The sequence below is a fragment of the Phyllobates terribilis genome, unplaced genomic scaffold (genome assembly GCF_046119375.1).
Source record: "Phyllobates terribilis strain yellow unplaced genomic scaffold, ASM4611937v1 Scaffold_9__5_contigs__length_417890890, whole genome shotgun sequence".
Classification (NCBI taxonomy): Eukaryota; Metazoa; Chordata; class Amphibia; order Anura; family Dendrobatidae; genus Phyllobates; species Phyllobates terribilis.
Window position 1 is genome coordinate 281,114,222 of NW_027362769.1, and position 25,075 is coordinate 281,139,296.

Here is a 25,075-nt window from a genome sequence, read left to right on the forward strand (position 1 = left end):
ATGATTGTGGCCAAAAAGTTCAATTTTGGTCTCATCACTCCAAATTACCTTGTTCCAGAAGTTTTGAGGCTTGCCTGTGCTGTTTGGTGTATTGTAGGCAAGATACTTTGTGGCATTTGCGCAGTAATGGCTTTCTTCTGGCAACTCGACCATGTAGCCCATTTTTTTTCAAGTGCCTCCTTATTGTGCATCTTGAAACAGCCACACTGCTAGTTTTCAGAGAGTCTTCTGAAAAACTTCTGCCGGGGTATGTAAACTTTTGAGCACAACTGTATATACACACATGCGCGCGCGCACACACACATATATACAGTTGTGCTCAAAAGTTTACATACTCCAGCAGAATTTTTGCTTTCTTGGCCTTGTTTCAGAGAATATGAATCATAACAAAAAAACGTTCTCCGCTCATGGTTATTGGTTGACTGAAGCCATTTATTGTTAAACTACTGTGTTTACTCTTTTTAAATCTTAATGACAACCAAAAACATCCAAATGACCCTGATCAAAAGTTCACATACCTTGGTGATTTTGGCCTGATAACATGCTCAGAATTTGACACAAATGGGTTTGAATTTCTACTAAAGCTAACATCCTGACCTGTTTGCTTGTAATCAGTGGATGTGCATAAAAGCTGAGAGTTTCTGGGATCCAGACAGACTCTTGCATCTTTCATCCAGCCACTGATGTTTCTGGATTATGAGTCAAGGGGAAAGCAAAAGAATTGTCAACGGATCTATGGGAAAAGGTAGTTAAACTGTTTAACACAGGATATAAAAAGATGTCCAAGGAATTGATAATGCCAGTCAGCAGCGTTCAAACTGTGATTAACAAATGGAAAATCAGGAGCTCTGTAAAAACCAAACCACGGTCAGGTAGACCAACAACAATTTCGGCCACAACTGCCAGGAAAATTGTTTGGGATGCAAAGAAAAACCCACAAATAACACCAGCTGAAATTCAGGAGACTCTAAAAACTAGCGGTGTGGCTGTTTCAAGATGAACAATAAGGGGGCACTTGAAGAAAAATGAGCGGCATGGTCATGGTCAACTTTTGAGCAGGGTCATTTGGATGTTTTTGGTTGTGATTAAGATTTAAAAAGAGAAAACACAGCAGTTTGACAATAAATGGCTTCACCCAACCAATAACCATGAGTGGAGAAACTGTGTATGTGTATATATATATATATATGCCAAGAGTGTGCAAAGCAGTCATCAAAGCAAAAGGTGGCTACTTTGAAGAACCTAGAATATAAGACATATTTTCAGTTGTTTCACACTTTTTTGTTAAGTATATCATTCCGCATGTGTTAATTCATAGTTTTGATGCCTTCAGTATGAATGTACAATTTTCATAGTCATGAAAATACAGAAAAATCTTTAAATGAGAAGGTGTGTCCATACTTTTGGTCTGTACTGTACATATACAGTGGGTACGGAAAGTATTCAGACCCCTTTACATTTTTCACTCTGTTTCATTGCAGCCATTTGGCAAATTCAAAAAAGTTAATTTTTTCCCATTAAAGTACACTCTGCACCCCATCTTGACTGAAAAAAAACAGAAATGTAGAAATTTTTACAAATTTATTAAAAAAATAAAAACTGAAATATCACATGGTCATAAGTATTCAGACCCTTTGCTCAGTATTGAGTAGAAGCACCCTTTTGAGCTAGTACAGCCATGAGTCTTCTTGGGAATGATGCAACAAGTTTTTCACACCTGGTGGTTTCCACTATTTAGGCACATCAGGGGCTCTCCAAACGCGACATGGAGTCTGCTCTCGATTCCAGCCAATTCTGAGTTCAAAAAGCCACACAGTCCTGCTTCCCTTCTGAACTCTGCCGTGCGCCCAAACACTGTATTTTCCCTACATATGGGGTATTGGCGTACTCAGGACAAATTGGACAAAAGTTTTTTTGGGGTCCATTTTCTCCTCTTACCCTTGTGAAAATAAAAAAATTGGGGCTAAAACATCATTTTTGTGGAAAAAGTTAGATTTTTTTATTTTCACGGTTCCATGTTATAAACTTCTGTAAAGCACTTGGGGATTCAGAGGCACATCAGGGGCAACATGGTGTCTGCTAATTATTCAAGCAAATTTTACAATCAAAAAGTCAAATGGTGCTCCTTCCCTGCCGTATGCCCAAGCAGTGGTTTTCCCCCACATATGGGGTATCTGCTTACTCAGGAGAAATTGCACATCAAACTGGATGGTGCAATTTCTACTGTTACCCTTATGAAAATGCAAAATTGGGGGCTGAAAAACATTTTTGTGGGAAAAATGTGAAAATTTTATTTTTACGGCTCAATGTTATAAACTTCTGTGACGCACCAGGGGGTTCAAGGTGCTCACCACACATCTAGATAAGTTCCCCGAGGGGTCTAGTTTCCAAAATGGTGTCACTTGTGGGGGGTTTCCACTGTTTAGGCACATCAGGGGCTCTCCAAATGCAACATGGCGTCTGCTAATTATTCAAGCAAATTTTACAATCAAAAAATCAAATGGCGCTCCTTCCCTTCCGAACCCTACAGTGCACCCAAACAGTGTTTTTTCCCCATGTATGGGGTATCTGCGTGCTCAGGGGAAATTGCACAACAAATTTTGGGGTCCATTTTTTCTTGTTACCCCTGTAAAAATAAAAAAAATTGGGTCTAAAGTAACATTTTTGTGAAAAAAGTTAAATGTTAATTTTTTTCTTCCACATTCCAAAAATTCCTGTGAAGCACCTGAAGGGTTAATAAAGTTCTTGAATGTGGTTTTGAGCACCTTGAGGGGTGCACTTTTTAGAATGGTGTCGCTTTTGGGTATTTTCTGTCATAAAGACCCCTGAAAGTGACTTCAAATGTGATGTGGTCCCTAAAAAAATGGTTTTGTAAATTTTGTTGGAAAAATTAGAAATTGCTGGTCAACTTTTAACCCTTATAGCTCCCTAATAAAAAAAAAATTTGTTCCAAAATTGTGCTGATGTAAAGTAGACATGTGGGAAATGTTATTTATTAACTATTTTGTGTGACATATCTCTCTCATTTGAAGGCATAAAAATTAAAATTTTTAAAATTGCAAAATGTTCAAAATTTTCGCCAAATTTCCATTTTTTTCACAAATAAACGCAAGTGATATCGAAGAAATTTTACCACAATCATGAAGTACAATATGTCACGAAAAAACAATCTCAGAATCAGGGGGATCCGTTGAAGCGTTCCAGAGTAATTACCTCATAAAGTGACAGTGGTCCGAATTGTAAAAATTGGCCTGGTCATTAACGTGCAAACCACCTTGGGTTGTAAAGGGGTTAAAGGATACATAAAAAAATTATTTTGTGATCACTATTACCCAAGTGACCCCCAGCTCGTATATTTGATATGCGGTTTGGCCTATTGGTTAATATTAGGTCTAGCAGTGCCCCCCTTCTTGTTGGGTCCTGAACCAGTTGTGAAAGGTCATTGTCTCTGATAATTGTCAAAAACCTACTACCTTTGCTTGAACTACAGGTTTCTGTCCTCCAATGTATTTCAGGGTAGTTGAAGTCTCCAATAATAATGACTTCTCCTTGAGTCGCTGCTTCATCTATTTGCTTTATGAGGATATTCTCCGCTGCTTCCATTATTTTTGGAGACTTATAACAAACCCCTGTCAGTAATTTATTACTTTTTCCCCCTCCCCTTATCTCTCCCACAGGGACTCTACATTTTCATTAGATTCACATATATCCTCCCGCAAGACGGGTTTTAAGGATGATTTTACCTATAAACACCCCCCCCCCCCTTGTTTGTACGGTTATTTCTGAACAGACTGTAGCCCTGTAAATTAACTGCCCAGTCATGGCTCTCGTCCTGCCACGTCTCAGATATCCCCACCATGTCATAATTATTTTCCAACAAAATTAATTCTAATTCCTCCATTTAGTCGGTGAGGCTTCTGGCATTAGTGATTAGTGTACATGCATTTTATGTATCTCTCTGTACCTCTATTCCTTCTTACTTTATTGACTGTTCTAACCCCACCCCCAATTTCTTTATTTGTGCCCTGGTCACTATCTGCACTATCTTCCCCACCTATAAAATGAATACCCTCCCCCCCAATCCCTACTTTACGTATATATAACGTATTGAGAATACGGGGGTGACCTCACTTACGTTGAGCGCTGTATATATAACGAACTGAAAATACAGAGGGGTGCACTCACTTACGCTAAGCACTGTATGTATAAAGTACTGAGAATACAGGGGGTGTACTCACGCTGAGCGCTGTGTGTATAAGGTACTGAGAATACAGGGGGTGTACTCACTTACGCTAAGCACTGTATGTATAAAGTACTGCGAATACAGGGAGTGTACTCACGCTGAGCGCTGTGTGTATAAGGTACTGCGAATACAGGGAGTGTACTCACGCTGAGCGCTGTGTGTATAAGGTACTGCGAATACAGGGAGTGTACTCACGCTGAGCGCTGTATATATAACGAACTGAAAATACAGAGGGGTGCACTCACTTACGCTAAGCACTGTATGTATAAAGTACTGAGAATACAGGGGGTGTACTCACGCTGAGCGCTGTGTGTATAAGGTACTGAGAATACAGGGGGTGTACTCACTTACGCTAAGCACTGTATGTATAAAGTACTGCGAATACAGGGAGTGTACTCACGCTGAGCGCTGTGTGTATAAGGTACTGCGAATACAGGGAGTGTACTCACGCTGAGCGCTGTGTGTATAAGGTACTGCGAATACAGGGAGTGTACTCACGCTGAGCGCTGTATGTATAACGTAATGAGAATACAGGGGGTTGTACTCACACTGAGCGCTGTGTGTATAACGTAATGAGAATACAGGGGGGTGTACTCACTTGCTCTGAGTGCTGTATGTATAACTTACTGAGTATACTGGGGGGAGTACTCACTTGCGCTGAGCACTGTAGATATAACATACTGAGAAAACAGGGGGTGTACTCACTTACACTGAGCGTTGTATGCATAACGTACTGAGAATACAGAGGGGTGCACTCACTTACGCTGAGCGCTTTATATATAACGTACTGAGAATACAGGGGGTGTACTCACTTACACTGAGTGCTGTATAAATAACATACTGAGAATACAGGGTTTGTACTCACTTACACTAAGCGCTGTAAGTATAAAGTACTGAGAATATAGGGGGGTGTACTCACGCTGAGTGGGGGTGTACTCACGCTGAGCGCTGTACATATAATGTTCTGAGAATACAGGGGGGTATACTCACTTATGCTGACTGCTGTATATATAATGTACTGATATTATGGGGGTGTACTCATGAATTTGTCTCTTTGTTTCTCACTCTTCCTGGACATATTGTCGTCATGGCACCATTCTGAGAATGCTCAGTCTAGTCTATAGAGGCTTTGGACAGAAGGACACATCCCTGGTTATATATATACATATACAGTACAGACCAAAAGTTTGGACACACCTTCTCATTTAAAGATTTTTCTGTATTTTCATGACTTTGAAAATTGTACATTCACACTGAAGGCATCAAAACTATGAATTAACACATGTGGAATTATATCCTTAACAAAAAAGTGTGAAACAACTGAAAATATGTCTTATATTCTAGGTTCTTCAAAGTAGCCACCTTTTGCTTTGATGACTGCTTTGCACACTCTTGGCATTCTGTTGATGAGCTTCAAGAGGTAGTCACTGGAAATGGTCTTCCAACAATCTTGAAGGAGTTCCCAGAGATGCTTAGCACTTGTTGGCCCTTTTGCCTTCACTCTGCGGTCCAGCTCACCCCAAACCATCTCAATTGGGTTCAGGTCTGGTGACTGTGGAGGCCAGGTCATCTGGCGTAGCACCCCATCACTCTCCTTCTTGTTCAAATAGCCCTTACACAGCCTGGAGGTGTGTTTGGGGTCATTGTCCTGTTGAAAAATAAACGATGGTGCAACTAAACGCAAAGCGGATGGAATAGCATGCCGCTGCAAGATGCTGTGGTAGCCATGCTGGTTCAGTATGACTTCAATTTTGAATAAATCCCCAACAGTCTCACCAGAAAAGCACCCCCACACCATTACACCTCCTCCTCCATGCTTCACGGTGGGAACCAGGCATGTAGAGTCTATCTGTTCACCTTTTCTGCATCGCACAAAGACACGGAACTAAAGATCTCAAATTTGAACTCATCAGACCAAAGCACAGATTTCCACTGGTCTAATGTCCATTCCTTGTGTTCTTTAGCCCAAACAAGCCTCTTCTGCTTGTTGCATGTCCTTAGCAGTGGTTTCCTAGCAGCTATTTCACCATGAAGGCCTGCTGCACAAAGTCTCCTCTTAACAGTTGTTGTAGAGATGTGTCTGCTGCTAGAACTCTGTGTGGCATTGACCTGGTCTCTAATCTGAGCTGCTGTTAACCTGCGATTTCTGAGGCTGGTGACTCACCACCAGACTTCTGCACAACACAACTGATGGTCCCAACCCCATTTATAAGGCAAGAAATCCCACTTATTAAACATGACAGGGCCCACCTGTGAAGTGAAAACCATTTCCGGTGACTACCTCTTGAAGTTCATCAAGAGAATGCCAAGAGTGTGCAAAGCAGTCATCAAAGCATAAGGTGGCTACTTTGAAGAACCTAGAATATAAGACATATTTTCAGTTGTTTCACACTTTTTTGTTAAGTATATAATTCCACATGTGTTAATTCATAGTTTTGATGCCTTCAGTGTGAATGTACAATTTTCATAGTCATGAAAATACAGAAAAATCTTTAAATGAGAAAGTGTGTCCAAACTTTTGGTCTGTACTGTATATATATATATATATATATATATATATATATATATATATATATATATATATATATATATATATAGTAATGAGATTGTATTTGGATAAATAAAATATGAAACTGTATTATTATTATTATGTGACATAAAAGGTGACTTTGATATGGATATATATTCCCAAGTGACTGATTGCTGTGTCTACTAGCTGAAGATTGTATTTATTTCATTTTGTACCTTTCTTTGTACATATAGGACAGTATGTCAGTCTTTATCAATAGATGATGGTATATGAATGTAAACAGTTTTTTTCTTTTTACACAGAGTTTAGAAAAGGTCCATATTGTAGGGCCAAAACATTACTTTTTTTAGGGATTGCCTTATGAATAAAAAATACATTCTTTTCCATTTTGAGTGCCGAGTACTTTATAAACTGATCGGGTTGTTTGGGAATAATTGGAATGGGCAATGGATCCTTCAGAAGTATGTCCCAGTGCTTACACAGAGATTTAGGGATAAGATGATGTGCAGAGTTGTTAATGGTAACAAAATTTCACTGACAATCATCTTTTTCAGGTTGTTCTTTGGGCTTAGAAAAAAACAATTTGCTGTCGTAAAAGGGTTTTGGGTCTCTGAAAGCAAGTTTCACCAGACATTTAGAGCAATATTATCTTTCTAACTGCTTTTCGAGAATCTCGGCTTGGGTAGTGAAATCCTCATCTCCACTACAATTCTGATGTGTTGGTATTGACTCCCCTAGCTGATTCACCAACAAATGAACACAGGGTAGACTCTAGACATAGCAAGCCAGGTGCACGTAATAAGGACTTATAGTGCTAGGTTTTAACCCTGTCCTACCGGGTTAAAGTTCGATGACACGAGGGTGATCCCTATTTTTGGGTACCAATTTTTAGCCATGCTGATTTTGGGGAGGCACCAAAGTTTCTGCCATTTTGACACCTGAAATGTTGGCTTCTGCCAAGCCAACAAGCAAGGGGTTTCGAGAGGGTCCCTATCCTTCCAGGGTTTTAGTAGGTTGCCATAATATATGGGAAAGGGCTTCCTTTTCACTGGTCGGTGAAATTTAAAGTTGAGCTCTGCCACTTTTTGTACCACCTTATAGTGTCCCTGCCTTTGGGTAAGAAACTTGCTCTCCACTTCCACTGCGGGCACTAATACAAGTTTACAATTCCCAGGCATAAATTGTCGCACTCGAGCCGACCGATTATACCCCCCTGGATTTTGCCTCTTAGGCCTTGAGGAAGCGCTCTTCCTAGATGCAGACACACAAATAATTGGGTCTACCCAGATGGCAATTCAGGTCCTGCTTCAGGCTCAGTGGGCTCACAGTCACTGGTGACTCAGACACGGCTGAGCTAGTCCCAGTTCTGTCACATAAAATCGCTATTGTCCATAGCAATCAGTGATACTTGAAATTTGATGCTCGCAACCTGTGCAGTTTCCTCACAGAAAGATTCTGACTTGTCTCGTGCAACTCCAACACAACCCACTATGCTCAGCTCCACCAGCTAACTGATCAACAAATGAACATAGGGCCTGGCTCTAGACATAGAAAATAAGGTGCACATAATTAGGACCTCCAGTGATAGGTTTTAACTTTGTCCTACCTGGCTTTTCTACACTACTAACAGCTACTTTTAAAGCGACTGTAGTAAGTGAAAAAAAAGTTTAGGGGTAGTTTTAGCCATGCACAATAGGGTCACTATTCATTTTAAGATAGGTCTAATAAATGGTTATGATTCTGCAGCGTTCCAACAATACAAACTAAAAAACCTAAAGTTTCCGGCTTGCGGGAAGCACACTGGTAAACTACCTACATCTGGAAATAGGTACAGAAATATTTATGTACCTTTCTCTAAAAGCTTTTTAGGTGGGCCGATTATGGTCATGATTTGCTTGCTTTCAAGTGACTGTAATTATAACTGGTATGTGTAATTGACGTAGCAGATCAGAAATAAAAAAAAAGTTATTGGCAGAAAATTACTCAAACGGCAACATTTACAAATTTACATAATAAAGTGAGAAAAAAAATGTTGTTAAAATAGATTTAGTACCTTTCCACCTGATAATTTCTTTGCGCTTTCAAAAAGCTCATCGATGTGTGATGTAAAAGACACAAAATCTGGTATCACAAATTTTCTTCGAAATGCCTGTGTTAGAAGCACAATGTTGCTTTGAACACACCTATGATAAATGGAAATAAAAAATAATTAGGATGAAAAGCAGCATGAATAAAAATGTTGATTTTATGCTAATGCTCATTATTTACAACCTAAGCACTGTTTATTCAAGTATTATGGGAGTCATTTTCACCAGATTCAGGATGTACACAAGTGGTCAAAATTGTTGGTACCCCTCGTTTAATGAAAGAAAAACCCACAATGGTGACAGAAATAACTTGAATCTGACAAAAGTAATAATAAATTAAAAATCTATGAAAATGAACAAATGAAAGTCAGACATTTCTTTTCAACCCTGCTTCCACAGAATTTTTAAAAAAAATTAAACTCATGAAATAGGCCTGGACAGAAATGATGGTACTCTTAGCTTAATATTTTGTTGAACAATCTTTTGAGGCAATCACTGCAATCAAACGATTCCTGCAACTGTCAATGAGACATCTGCACCTCTCGACAGGTATTTTGGCCCACTCCTCATGAACAAACTGCTCCAGTTGTCTTGTGTTTGAAGGTTGCCTTTTCCAGACGGCATGTTTCAGCTCTTTCCAAAGATGTTCAATAGGATTTAGGACAGGGCTCATAGAAGGCCACTTCAGAATAGCCCAATGTTTTCCTCTTAGCCATTCTTGGGTGTTTTTAGCTGTGTGTTTTGGGTCATTATCCTGTTGCAAGACCCATGACCTGCGACTGAGACCAAGCTTTCTGACACTGGGCAGCACATTTCTCTCTAGAATCCCTTGATAGTCTTGAGATTTCATTGTACCCTGCACAGATTCAAGACACCCTGTGCCAGATGCAGCAAAGAAGCCCCAGAACATAACAGAGCCTCCTCCATGTTTTACAGTAGGGACGGAGTTATTTTCTTGATATGCTTCATTTTTCCACCTGTGAACATAGAGCTGATGTGCCTTGCCAAAAACCTTCCATTTGTGTCTCATCTGTCCATAGGACATTCTCCCAGAAGCTTTGTGGCTTGTCAACATGTAGTTTGGCAAATTACAGTCTGGCTTTTTTATGATTTTTTTTCAACAATGGTGTTCTCCTTGGTCATCTCCCATGAAGTCCACTTTGGATCAATCAACGACGGATGGTGCGATCTGATACTCATGTTCCTTGAGCTTGAAGTTCACCTTTAATCTCTTTAGAAGTTATCCTGGGCTCTTTTGTTACCATTCGTATTATAAGTCTCTTTGATTTGTCATCAATTTTCCTCCTGCGGCCACGTCCAGAGAGGTTGGCTACAGTCCCCCATGGATCTTAAATTTCTGAATAATATGTGTAACTGTAGTCACAGGAATATCAAGCTACTTGGAGATGGTCTTATAACCTTTAACATGCTTGTCTATAATTTTCTTTCTAATCTCCTGAGACAACTCTTTCCTTTGCTTCTTCTGGTCCATGTTGAGTGTGGTACACACCATGTCACCAAACAGCACAGTGAGTATCTGTAGCCCTATATACAGGCCCACTGACTGATTACAAGATTGTAGACACCTGTGATGCTAATTAGTGGACACAACTTGATTTAACATGTCCCTTTTGTCACATTATTTTCAGGGGTACCACAATTTCTGTCCAGGCCTATTTCATGAGTTTAATTTTTTTATAAATTCTGTGGAAGCAGGGTTGAAAAGAAATGTCTGACTTTCATTTGTTCATTTTCATAGATTTTTAATTTATTATTACTTTTGTCAGATTCAAGTTATATCTGTGACCATTGTGGGTTTTTCTTTCATTAAACGAGGAGTACCAACAATTTTGACCACGTGTGTATTTGACAAATACATTTTATACATTTGTGCTGATAGGTTTAGGTTCTCCAAGCTGAATTGATAAGATGCACCCTTTTTATAGAAAGCATAAGCAACACATCCTTTAACCCCTTCAAGACCTTGGACGTATCCATACATCATGAAAGGGAAGGACTTGCCGACTTAGGACTTATGGATACGTCCTGGTGATTTCGCACACACAGGTGCTCTGCACGCACGATCACCATCAGGTGTTCAGCTAAAATATCAGCTGACACCCGGCTCGCACTGACAGGAGCGGAGCCCGCTATGTCCTTGGCATTTTAACCCTCTAAATGCTGCTAGAAATATCGATCGCAAATGTCACAACTCTTGTCAGGTATCCCGGGACGAGGGTTCCTTCCCTGTCCCTAATGCTAGGGTTGCTCCCTAGCTGGCCCTGTACCCCGGATTACTTCTGAAGGCCACTAGTGGACAATATTGTTCACCTTAATAATTGTGCAGCAATTTCACTTCTTACCACTGGAGGCTGCTGTTGTGTTCTAAAATTGACCTTTTCCAGCAAGTTCTATGCTCCCAAATCCAGATGCCCTTCTCCCTTCTAAGCCCCAGGGAGAAGGGCATCTGGAAGGGCATCAAACATTTAGCATCCACATGTTTGAGATTTCTGTAGCTCACCTAATTTACGGGTGCATGTCTCCAGAAGCATTAGCTGGCCATAATGTACTGGGTACTACAATGTAAAGGCACTACCATGTGCAGGCACTACAATAGCAGATTTACAATTTTCACTCAGCTACATCCACTGCTGCTTGTTTCTGGAAAACCATGGAGTCAAAATCGTCACTACACCTGTAGATAAATTCCCAAAGGGGTATAATTTCCAAAATAGGATCACTTGTGAGGGGATTTTGCTCTTCTAGCACATGGGGGCTCTGTATATGGAGTCCACAAACTATTCTAGGAAAATCTGTGCTCCAGGAGGCAAATAGCGTTTTGTTCCTCAGAGTATCGCCATGTGGCTAAGCAGTACTGTACAGTCATATATGAAGTACTTCCTCATTCAGCAGAAATTGTGTGACAAATTTTGGAACCATTTTTCACCCTTTTGCCCATGTGAAAATGTAAAATCTGGGGCTAAAACTAAATTTTTGTGGTAAAAATTTAATTATTTTTTCTTCACTGCCCAATGGTATAAAATTCTGTGACCCACCTGTGGTGTCAATGTGATCAATGCACCCCTAGATGAACTAATTGAGAGGTGTAGTTTGTAAACTGGGTTCACTTATGGGAAGATTCTGCTGTTCTGGTATGTCAGGGGATTTTCCAGTGGATCGTGACAATCGCAAACCATAACAGTAAGTCTGTGTGCCCACGATGCATTTTTTAAGCATTTCCGCAGCGGCAAAAACGCTGCAGAAACACTTAAAAAACGCATGGTAGAAGGCCTGCCATGTTCCCCAATGATTATCCTCATGTGCTGTGCACATGCTGTGGAAATTTCCGCTGCGGGTTATCGTTGCAGAAAAAAACGCAGCACTACCAATTATTTTTTCGCCGCCATTGACTTGCATTGAAACGCATGGATTCCACATCGCTGCATATGTAGATGCGCATTCCATGTGTTCCTATGTGCGGATGGTACCCAGGGTCTAGAGGAGAGGAGACTCTCCTCCGGACCCGGGTACAATAGAACCTGTGAAAAAAAGAATAAAATAAAAAATAAAAGTTATATTTACCTTCTGATGGCCAGCGGTGCGCTCGTCTTCCCTTGCCGGCAGATCGCGGTGGACTGAAGGACCTGCGCTGACGTCATAGTCATGTGACGGCAGGTCCTTCAGTGTAGTGTACCGCGATCTGCCGGCAGCCAGGACAGAGCGAAGCAAGACTGCGGGGGCCATCAGAAGGTAAGTATAGATTTATTTTTTTATTTTTAAACATTCTCTCGGTCACACTATATAAATCCATGCCTTTTCCATGGATTTATATAGTGTGACCAAGTTGACAAGCACTTCCCAAGTGATGCTAAAATCGCTTGGAAAGCTCTAAACAACCCGCATGCGGAAATGTAAGTGAAGAACGCTTCACTTCCGCATGTCCCTGGCAGGAAAACGCATGTACAATCCGCATGTACAATCCGCATGCGTTTTTTCTGCCAGGGAGAAGCAGAAACGCTCAGGAAAAAATTCTGAGCATTTCTGCATCGTGGGCACATAGCCTAAAATCTGCACTAAACTATGTAGCTCCTTCCCTTCTGAGCTTTGCACTGTGCCTCAAAAGTAGTTTTTGACCAAACTGGCACCTACCCTACAAGCCTCGCTAATGTCTGATCTAATCCAGCAAGCAATGAACACTCTAGAGGCAGTGGAGAAAAGAAGGACGTTCATCGGCACATCCGACCAGGACATGAAAGAAGTTCCTTTATTTCTTAGACGTTAAAACATATTAAAATTTGAAACCTCAGAACTGAAGCATTTGTGGTGTATAACAACACCCTTAATCATAGGATAGATGAGGTAGAAAAAGCATGCCACAATTTATAGCAAGTCTCACCCACTGATGAGAACAATTAATCTAAAAGGAAAAAGATGTCAGCTGCTTTTTTGTTAAAAGGGTTAATACACAAAATGCAACTCAAACCAAACCAATATATGATATCAAAACTGAGGATAATACATACACAATTAATAAATTACCATAAATAATCAATCACATATTTTATAAAAGATAAAACTTAATAAATGAAAAAATGGTCATTCCTAAAATTCATTGTGTGGGGTTATTTGGTATGTAATTGTAATATCCAGAAAGCTTCACTTGATGCTAGCTGTTTCTGCCAATTACCCCACAGACAGGACGATCGACCTTCTAAATAACGAAAAAAGAAAAATGAGAAACGTCACCTTTATGCATGGTAGTGAAGTGTTTTGCAGTCCAGAATAGCCTGAGTTATGAATGTTAATATTGCTAATGTGCTCGGATATCCTTTTCTTTAATTGTCATGTGGTGTATCCTATGTAATATAATTGAGAAGTAATGCACTGGATGCAATACATCACATGACTGGATTCACAATTAATAAATGTTTTAACCCCTTAAGGACCAGAGCTTTTTCCGTTTTTGCGTTTTCGTTTTTTGCTCCCCTTGTTCCCAGAGCCATAGCGTTTTTATTTTTTGCTCAATATGGCCATGTGAGGGCTTACTTTTTGCGGGACGAGTTGTACTTTTCAACGCCATTACTAGTTTTACAATATCGTGTAAGGGAAAACAGGAAAAAAATTGCAAGTGCGGTGAAATTGCAAAAAAAGTGCAATACCTCAGTTGTTTTTTATTTTTTTTTTTTACCACGTTCACTGAATGCTAAAACTGACCTGCTATTCTTATTCTCCAGGTCATTACGAGTTCGTAGACACCAAACATGTATAGGTTCTTTTATATTTAAGTGGTGAAAAAAAATTCCAAAATTTGGTTAAAAAAAAAATAGAGCCATTTTCTAAGACCTGTAGGGTCTCCATTTTTCGGGATCTGGGGCTGAGTGAGGGCTTATTTTTAGCGCGCCGGACTGACGTTTTTATTGATAACATTTTGGGGTAGATCCGATATTTTGATCGCCCGTTATTGCATTTTATTGCAATTTTGCGGCGACCAAAAAACGTAATTCTGGCGTTTAGAATTTTTTCCTCGTCGGAGCCCTCACTGAACCGGGGGAGGAGCCCTATGACGTACTAAGACGTCATGGGTTGCAAACTGTTAATTTGATACCCTGCTTCCTGAGTAGAGCAAAAGGCAAGCTTCCTATTGTAAGCAAAACAGCAAACGCTACGCCTGCTAGTGACAGATTTGAAGAAACCTGAAATGGAAAGCCAAGATGTAGAAGATTTGGGACTAAGTATCAAACAAGGTGACAACATGTCTCCAAGTGATCGACCTCTCCACGAATTTACATCCACCTTCAATGACAGTGCGAAGAGTACTATCCTAATTCACTACATGTAAATACAGGTAAAAAGCAGCAACACATTTAAGTAAAAAATTAGAGGACCCCAATGCTGGGATATAACAAACTTTGATCAAAATATTAAATCCTTGTTGAATAAAGGAAAATGAAGACAAAGATGCTTCGTTGGTTGTTACCAGATCACCCCATCACCCCTATTTTTCATGGGCTTCTCAAGATACATAAGTTGCTATTTCCACCTCCCCTACGTCTCATAATACCTGGTATTGGGTCACTCAATGAAAATTTCTGCGAATGGATTGATAACCATCTTCAACCTCTTATTGCCAGGACTCCTGGATACCTTAAGGATACTTACACAGTACTAAGAGTTTTTGATAAATTTACATGGCAATCAGATTATTAATTTGCAACCTGTGATGTAGTTGACGCGCCCCCTGGGCCGTGGGGTACTCGGTAGCCGGGCCGGTCGATGCTGGGGGATGTCACGGTGGCGGTGACCTGGTCCATGACCCAGGGCGGTCAATTAAAGGGACAGTAAAAGGGGAATAAAGTTTTTATAGTTAATGTTCGTGACGCCACCTGTGGTATGCGGCTATATGGGGCCGCCGCTGCGGTGCAGATCCTCTGGAGCTGATGGTGACGCAGCAGAGTTGGTTCAGCTCTCCTCAGGCAGAGCTTAGCTCCAGGGCAGTAGATGGTGATTTTATGAGGTAAATGTTGTTGGTGCGGTGTAATGCAGGTGATGGCGCAGATAATGACCAGTCCACAACTTAATGGCGGTTTCCCCTTATCTTTACTTGCGGTTGTTAAGCAGACCGGGGCACGGGTACTAGCTGGTAGTTGAGGTCCAGGCGGCCTGGAAGCAAGTTGGGAATCTACCTCGCCAGGTGAAGTTGTAGGCCTTCCCTCTGCGCTATTTTCTTTGGCCCTGCTGCTTGTAGCTGTGCTGTGGCCCTCGTCCCTGAGTAAAATGTCTTTGTGCTCACCCGTATGGCACACAGCCCGGGCGATCCTGGAGTGTCGCTCCCACATGCCGGTGCTGGGCCCTATGTGCTGCTAAGCCTCGGGCGTCTGATAGGGCCAGGAGACCGGCAGTCTGCTACCCTCCGGTTTCTGCTGCTGGGCCTTCAGTGCCTCACAACCTCGGACTCCGGTGTCCGGTTCTTCTACTCTTCTCTCTGGGGTGAGCTGGCTTACAGCTCAACTCCTCATGTCCTTCCTCGTTGCTGTCCTGTATTCAACTCCTCTCTCTAACTCTTACTAACCCCGCCTCCAGATCCCAGTTGTTAAGGGGAGGAGCTCCCCTTTCTGGTCTGGAGCCAGGAAAGTGTTGTATGCTGGTAAACCTGATTAGGGGACCACTGCTTGCTTCCAGGCATGGCATCACCCCTTGTGAGGGAGGCAATGCCACTGTGGCAACCGGACCCCTGGGGTGCTACATAGTTAACTTACATTCATCCATACCTCATTCTCTGGCCATTGTGGCAATTAAATACCATTTGGATAATTACAGTGCATATTCACCAGCTCTCAAACAATTCATTTTATCATCACTTGAATACTTGGTAAATCATAACTTTTTTATGTTTCAGTCACAATTTGTTCTTCAAATTCTTGGTGCCCCGATGGGCTCAAAATTCTGTCCATCACTTGCAATTCTTTTTGTGTCATGGTGGGAGGAGTTTTTTTTTTTTTTTTTTAACACAATGTGTTTTGTTCCCAAATAGGTTGGTTTGGTGGGTATGTGGATGATGTGCTCCTCATTTGGAATGGTGACACCTACACATACTTAAAATGTATTTATTACTTGAATTCCAATACCTGTAATATTCGTTTTACTTGTAGCCATCTGTCTGGACAAACTCCATTTCTCGATGTGCTTTTGTGCTTTAATACTGTTGCTAAAAAGGTTGAATCCTCCCTGTATAGAAAGGACACTGAGGGAAATACTATTTTATTCTTGTCAAGTTCACACACCAACACATATCACGAATGCTATTCCAAAAGTCGAATTAACTAGAGCTAGAAGAATTTTCTCTAGTGATGAGAGCTTCGATAAACAGGGAATTACAATTAGTAATAGACTGATGGACAGGGGATATAATAGAACCTTAAACGGGCATTTAGGTTTGTAAAAGATACTTCACGTCATGATTTACTATATAATTCCAACAATCATCAAAAATCCTTTTCTTCTTCAGCAATTACTGATTATAGTGCACAAATTAATGCCGTTAGGGACATTATTCAAAAATATTTACCTGTAGTGAATTAGGATAGTACCCTTCGCACTGTCAATGAAGGTGGATGTAAATTTGTGGTAAAGAGAGGTCGGTCACTTGGCGACATGTTGTCACCTAGTTTGATACATAGTCCCAAATCTCCAACATCTTGGCTTTCCATTGCAGGTTTCATCAAATCTGTCACTAGCAGGTGTAGCGTTTGCGGTTTTGCAAACAATAAGAAACTTGCTTTTTGCTCTGCTCAGGGTGCAGGGTATAAAATTAAATAATTTATCAATTATGAATCCAGTCATGTTGTGTAGTGCAGTACTTGTAAATTTTATTACATAGGATACACCACATGAAAATTAAAGAAAAGGATATCCGAGCACATTAGCAATATTAACATTAACTACTCTGGAGCTGCAAAACACTTCACTACCGTGCATAAAGGTAGACCTATACCAGAGCATATCGGGATGACCCTAAGGCATCCGAATGGAGCTTTGAGAGACAGGCAGAGATGAACAGATTTTGCCTATATCCACCTATGTGATAGCCTCTCAGAGAGAAGAGAGGCTAAGTACCTAAAGCATGGGTGGGGAACCTTTTTTCTGCGAAGGGCTATTTGAATATTTACAACATTTTTCGAGGGTCGTTCAAATCGCGAGCTAACTCCGGCCACAAAGTATGTCCTAATGCTAGCACTGGTGTAAGGACGTAATCTTTCATTGCACGCACCTCAAAGTTCAGTAGTGAAAACAGCGTGCCCGTGCTCACAGAGCAAAAAAGAGATTAATCGTCCGGTGGCCGTCAAAATACAGCTACGGCCCAAGCACAGTGGTCCCCAGGAATCTGCCCGAGGCGGATAGAAGATCATTGCGGGCCATAAATGGCCTGTGGGCCTCAGGTTCCCCACCCCTGACCTAAAGAATGGAAAGCAATCTCCTTATTAAAGTGAAAAGGAGGAGAATTCTGTTAAGGCGAAATGAGGGAGCTGAACACCCAAAAAAGAAAAGAGAAAAAAAATCACAAAAAGGCCGAACTGGAGAGATCTCTCTGATGAGCGCAAAACGGGGAGGACCGAAGGACGGCTGGACCCTAGAGGTCTCCCAGATCCCAGGGAATAATATTGTGCCCATGAGCTTTCCCTGCCTGGGTGTCACGGGTGTGTCAGAGGTGACAGACAGTCATCCTGCAGTTGATTGCAGTAGATCTCTACGTTTGGCATTGTAGATATCTTCTTAGATGAGAGGCTGTCTCTATGACCTAGCGGCTACTTCCCTCTGGTAATTAGCTCCCTGGCCTGGGTGTATATATACCTGGTGTGTCTGAGAGGGAGGTGCCGGCTAAATTCATTTCTACTTGTGAAGGCTTAGCAAGAGCAGTACTTCATCCTCTCTGGAGCTTGAGGCCAAGTTCGCTTTTGTCTGGAGTGGTCTAAAGCTAAGCATTCTCCCCCTGTTTGTCTACCCTTGTTGTCTATAGAGTTTAGTGGAGATCAACTAGTGCTCAACCTCCTCCCATCCCTAGCCTTAGCCATGCGCCAGGGAAAGGTAGGGCGAGGCACGCATGCAGCGATTGCTTAGGAGGCAATATAGGGATGGTAGTTGAGACAGGGTGACACTAGACCTGACTAGGAGGTCTCCACTTTCCCCTTTCCCTAGTGTCTGGGCTCCCTTTCCCTCATCCCTCTGTGTTGCACTAAGTCTTTCCCACACCTGGCGTGACACCGGGTGGGCAGTTCTGAACCCTGGCCTATATGATAACTTCCGCTAGACCAGGATGGCCAACACAGGTACTTGGCTTTTGGGAGCCTGCCTCAGTTCAATTTAGACCTGCAAGAAGTAAAAAGGATATAACCCTATGAGCGCTGGCCATAGCACTTATGGAACAGGTGCTAAATTAAATGGCAGAAAAGTAACCTTTTAGGGGCTGTGGCAGATCAGTTCACTCGGCTGCACATAGAGGTAGAAACAGGGACACTATCTCTTTAAATCTTCCAATGGTTTATTAAGAGTACTGCATAAACCACTGCAATGTTAGCAAAACAAACACGGCCTTCCTGGCCTACCAGGAAAAACAAAACATAACGTATGGCACAGTCTTTGTTGCATGGTATGGTAAGCGCATGCTTTAAGAACAAACAACCCAAGGTTTAACTTTCCTTCACATGACCATATAACTCCAGAGCTTGTACCTCCAGACCCAACTCCGCACCAAATGCTCTAAAAGGCTGGGAATTTATCCTCTGCACTCCTCCCTCTCTACAGAGGGGGTTGGTAAGACTTTCTTAGGGCCAACTCATTTCTTACCCAAGCAATCGAGGTCTCCACTCCTCCCCCACTAGTCTCAAAACAACACAATGTCCCGACCTATGATAATTGGATGCAATAATCCTGGACCATGCCGACCTCATGGGACTCAGTACCTCGGGCCGTTTCAGTGACCACTCTGGCCACCAGATAGTTGTTAGCATCCCCGTGAATGCAGCGGATGCCAACCTTCTTCCCAGGGATTAATTGGACAGGGAGTGTGGCCCTCACGAGGGTCACCAAACTCCCTGAGTCTAGTAGTCCAGTCATTTGCAGGTCATTCTATTTTACAGGACAATCTTGGGGCCCCTTGCCAGGTGGACAGTCCACACTGCAAGCTGGATATGCGTAGAATATACACTACCGTTCAAAAGTTTGGGGTCATTTAGAAATGTCATTATTTTTGAAAGAAAAGCACATTTTTTATCAATGAAGCTAACATTAAATGAATCAGAAATACACTCTATACATTGTTAATCTGGTAAATGACTATTCTAGCTGCAAATGTCTTGTTTTTATTGCAATATCTACATAGGTGTATAGAGGCCCATTTCCAACAATCACCACTCCAGTGTTTTAATGGTACATTGTGTTTGCTAACAGTGTAAGAAGGCTAATGGATGTTTAGAAAACCCTAGAAAACCCTTGCACAAGTATGTTAGCCCAGCTGAAAATGGTTTGGCTGATTTGAGAAGCTATAAAATTGACCTTCCTTTGAGCTAGTTGAGAATCTCGAGCATTACATTTGTTTGTTCTTTGAAACTTTCAAAATGGCCAGAAAAAGACAACTTTCATGTGAAACTCGACAGTCTATTCTTGTTCTTAGAAATGAAGGCTATCCTATGCGAGAAGTTGCCAAGAAACTGAAGATTTCCTACAAAGGTGTGTACTACTCCCTTCAGAGGAGAGCATAAACAGGCTCTAACCAGAGTAGAAAGAGAAGTGGGAGGCCCCGCTGCACAACTGAGCAACAAGACAAGTACATTAGAGTCTCTAGTTTGAGAAATCAATGCCTCACAGCTCCTCCAATGGCTGCTTCATTAAATAGTACACGCAAAACGCCAGTGTCAACGTCTACAGTGAAGAGGCGATGCCGGGATGCTGGCCTTCAGGGCAAAGTGGCAAAGAAAAAGCCATATCTGAGACTGGCTAAAAAAGGAAACGATTAATATGGGCAAAAGAACACAGACATTGGACAGAGGAAGATTGGAAAAAAGTTTTATGGACAGATGAATCAAAGTTTGAGGTGTTTGGATCACACAAAAGAACATTTGTGAGACGCAGAACAACTGAAAAGATGCTGGAAGAGTCCCATCTGTCAAGCATGGTGGAGGTAATGTGATGGTCTGGGGTTGCTTTGGTGCTGGTAAAGTGGGAGATTTGTACAAGGTAAATGGGATTTTGATTAAGGAAGACTATCACTCCATTTTGCAACGCCATGCCATACCCTGTGGACAGCGCTTGATTGCAGCCAATTTCATCCTACAACAGGACAATAACCCAAAGCACACCTCCAAATTATGCATGAACTATTTAGGGAAGAAGCAGGCAGCTAGTATTCTATCTGTAAAGGAGTGGCCAGCGCAGTCACCAGATCTCAACCCCGTTGAGCTGTTGTGGGAGCAGCTTGACCGTAAGGTACGCAAAAAGTGGCCATCAAGCCAATCCAACTTGTGGGAGGAGCTTCAAGAAGCATGGGGTGAAATTTCTCAAGATTACCTCAGCAAATTAACAGCTAGAATGCCAAAGGTCTGCAAAGCTGTAATTGCTGCAAAGGGAGCATTCTTTGACGAAAGCAACATTTGAAGGAGAAAATTATTCTTTCTAATAAAAATCATTATTTCTAACCTTGTCAATGTCTGAACTATATTTTCTAATCATTTTGCAACTCATTTGATAAATAAAAGTATGAGTTTTCATGGAAAACACAAAATTGCTCGGGTGACCCCAAACTTTTGAACGGTAGTGTACATCCCATGCTACAGTCTATTTGCCCGGTGGTCAAGGGGACAATAGGCAGCTAAATGACCTGGGCCGTGACATCTCCAGTAAATTACATCTCCCGATGAGGGCCTTGGCATGACCTCTGCTGCACCCTTGGACTTTGGACGCCTCATCTCCTTTTTAACCTTCGCCCCCCCAGTATGGAACGGATTGACTCCCCACGGACCCGTCGACTCCCTGATACCTTTCGACCAGTCCGACCAAGTCATCGGCGTTCTGGGGATCTCCCTGGGCAACCCAAGGCAGCATCAGGCTCGGAAAGGAATGCACAAACCGGTTCATTACTCTTTCCACCATCTGTGCTGGTGTAGCGGACTCTGGCTGTAACCACTTTTAGATGAGGTGCAGTTGATCAAACTTTTGGGAGCGAGGGGGTTTGTCATGGTGATATGCCCAGTGGTGGACCCGTTGTGCCCTGACAGTCATTGTCACCCCCAAGTGCGCCAAAATTTCTGTTTTCAATTTTTCAAGTTCTTTGGCGACTTGTAAGGCCAAATCATAGTATGCCTTTTCTGGCTCCCCCTTTAAACATGGCACCAGGTCTTCCGCCCATTGCACTGGCGGGAGTTTCTCCCCATGGACGACCATTACAAAAACGGTTACTAGGGCCTCAATGTCGTCACCTGGGGTCATTTTCTGTAAGGCCTTCCTCACTGTCTGCCGGGCAGAGAAGTCATCAGCTGACATTGGAGTCAAAGCTGTTGCCATGCCACGAACGGCCTCTGTGAGTAAATCAATCTGATGCGGCTGTTGTTGGAGCTGTTGCAGTTGCTGCTGGTGCTGTTGTATCAGCAGCTTACTGGTCTCCTGTTGTGCCAGCTGTTGGCTTTGGACCAGGTGCTTGATCAGCTTCTCCATTTTGTCTGACCGCTTTTCCATTCTTACCAACACCTTCACCAAAGACATGCAGTTTGTCCTCAGCCATCACATTTGCTTCCTGGGAATCTTGCCTGCACTTCTAACATCTACTGTGATAGATCAGTTCACTCGGCTGCACATACAGGCAGACACAGGAACACTGTCTCTTTAAATCTTCTGATGGTTGATTAAGAGTACTGCATAAACCACTGCAATGTTTTTAAAAAACACAGCCTTCCTGGCATAACAGGAAAAACAAAACATAATGTATGGCACAGTCCTTGTTGCTACGGGTAACCGCCCGCTTCCGGAACAAACAACGCAAGGTTTAGCTTTACTTCACATGACTATACTGGTACAGAGCTTGTGCCGCCAGACCCACCCCACACCAAATGCTCTGAAAGGCTGGGAATTTGTCCTCTGAACTCCTCCCTCCCTACAGGTGTTTAGTCACACTAGCACTAAACGTGGCTGATTAACCCCTCTCGTCACATCATATGCTGGAACATTTTTTCTATGTTTATATTACTGGTGCTAACAATCTCAGTGCTACATATCTCCCCTCCAGTACTTTGCCAGTGACTTTGTCACAGGCTCTTGTTCCTTAATCCTAGTCAGACAAACCTAATCCAAAAGGACAAGAGCCTTCCGATTTGCGGACCTGACGGTCCTGCCAGCAAACTAAATTCCCAAAAAGAAATTGGGTAAAAGAGGACAATCTTGGGAAAGGTCTGTCTGGATACTATGGGAGATGACTGGGGGCACCTATCACAATGAATGGGAGCTCTGGACTCAAACTAGAGAATCCTAAGCAAACCTGCATTCAAAATACTCAGTCCAAGGTGGTAAAGGAGAATCCTGCCCTAATAAGGAAAGACCAAGATTCCTTTGGAATGTGGAAAAAAAAGCCCAGAAGTCTGCCCTGACCCGTCGCCTACCAGCAGAAGCTCTAATGTGGGCAGTAGGCTACTTGGGAGACCATCCGATGCCCAAGACCTCCACACGCCCTGGAGATCAAGGCAACGTACCAAAAGTCGATTGTCTGAATGAGCTGCCTTAACCCCCAAATAAGACAGACTTGGCCAGCGCTCCCATAGGAGGTGAAAGGATGGAAGCACTGCTAGTACTCTGCAACCCAGGCCTCAAGGGCTGTAGGTGAAAAGGACTAGGATAATGGCGAGGCTGAAACAGCTTAAAGAATGAAACAAACTACTGAACTAGCCACCTCAAAAGGAGGTCTCAATAACCGCTCAATGCATCTAAAAAGTACTGCCCTACTCCGGAAGCATCCATCCTGGTGCATCCTGATCAATGGTCTACTATTGGCTGAAGAAACGTAGATGAGTGTAAGCCACCTGCATCCCACACTGCCCAAGAAAAAGAGTTGCTAGTTAAGTCAGTAATCCCTGCCTCTAGAATTAGAGGAAATGTTCCTCCTAAAGGCTGAAATCATCAATCAAAAGGGAGCCCTCATCCTTCAGTCGAAAGGCTGGAGCAGGGCTGCTTAGACTGCTTAGGGGATGCACTAAGCTGGGAGGTCTCTTCCTGAGACAGAAATACTGGCTGGAAATTGAAGAGGTGCACAGAAGTCCTGCAACTCTGCCAAACCAAAAGGTCCCTGTCTTCCCGAGACACCTAGGAAGGAATCAGAGACCTGTTGTTCACCCGTTATACTCCCTACCAAGGGGTCTGAATTAGCTGGACAGACTCACATAGGATGAGGCCAAGGTCCATGTGTGCAGACTGACCTACCAAGCTGTCCCCACTGGTCTGCGACTCGCCTTGGATAGTGGTCAGGGTGCCAACTGGATTACCTGCATACTCAGCTATACAAAAGGCCTCGCTTGTGGTGATGGCCAGCTGGGAAAAGAAATAGTCACAATAATGCTTGTGCAACATGCCAAACTGACTGTCTCAGCCTGACTGACTCCTCTCTGGCAAGGCATTTGCCCTGGGAAGTGGTCAGGGTCTCCTAAGGACTGATTACATGCCATCTTCAGCCAAGGAATCTGAGTCCGATGGTGTGACTTCTTGATGGAGGAGATCAGAGTACTGACTGATCACCTATTACGATTCATTCTGGTCTTCTTCCAAGAGCACCTCCTGGTCTGCTTCTATGCCATGTAGCTCGCTTGTGCGACAAGACCTGAACAGTACACCCCTGTGATCGACATCTGTTTGTAGGTTTGACCAATGGTGGAAAGTAATCAGTTCACTGTGAGGTACCACTCGCGCTGTCTGGATCGTCTGCGTGACCTTCTTCCTTCAAAAAGTATCTACTAGGGGTTCAGAGCCACTGACGAAGCTGGTTGAAGTACCTGTAGATTGATAAATATGAGGTGCGCTCTACAGTGAGAATCCCCAGTGGGTCTGACTCACCCAAGAAAGAGGTAGAGTGCTATCTGAAGCACCTCTGCGATGCACCCCCTCCCTGCGGAAGGTGGTCCACCTAGTGTTTGCGTTGTAGGTTCACCTGTGGAATCTGCACAACTGTGAGGTCTCATCTGGAGGGTTTGACTCCTTCAATAAGGCTGTCTGAATAACCTCTGTGTTTGCAGAATCCTCTGTGGGATTCACTCGGCTGTAAGGTCTCGGCTGGTAGATCGGACTCACTCTGTAAGGTGGTCAGAATAACCTTTGGGTCTGCAGGATTCGCTCAATTGGCCAATTGGGTATCTCAGCTGGAGGGGTCTGTCCTTCACAGGACAGTAGACAGAGCAGCATCTCTGTTGCAAGGTTCTCTGCTATGTTCGCCCGACTGTAAGGTAGGTATGTCTGACTCACTGAGGAAGGTGGTCAGCATACCAAGCACTGGGAGAAAACTGTTAGCCGATTTATAACCGCAAACCAGAACCATGACCCCTGGCAAACTCGGCCCCCGCTGAGACAAGGCTATACCCTATTTATGAGTGGAATGTGTGAGTGATAACAACGGTGCCAGCAGACCAGAAGTGAAAATCTCCACGGATTGAACTGCTGAAAAGCTACACTTACAGAGGGGTAACCAGGGCA

The 25,075-nt window shown here is 42.7% G+C and overlaps 1 protein-coding gene across 2 annotated transcripts in view; it reads right to left on the reverse strand.

Annotated features, from left to right (window-relative positions):
• GLS (glutaminase) overlaps positions 1–25,075 on the reverse strand; it is a 672,521-nt gene that overhangs the window by 522,320 nt on the left and 125,126 nt on the right. For both annotated transcript variants that reach the window (XM_073647835.1, XM_073647836.1), the window contains exon 4: positions 8,827–8,956. In XM_073647835.1, coding sequence (XP_073503936.1) covers positions 8,827–8,956 — 130 coding nt within the window. The remainder of the gene's footprint in view (positions 1–8,826; positions 8,957–25,075) is intronic.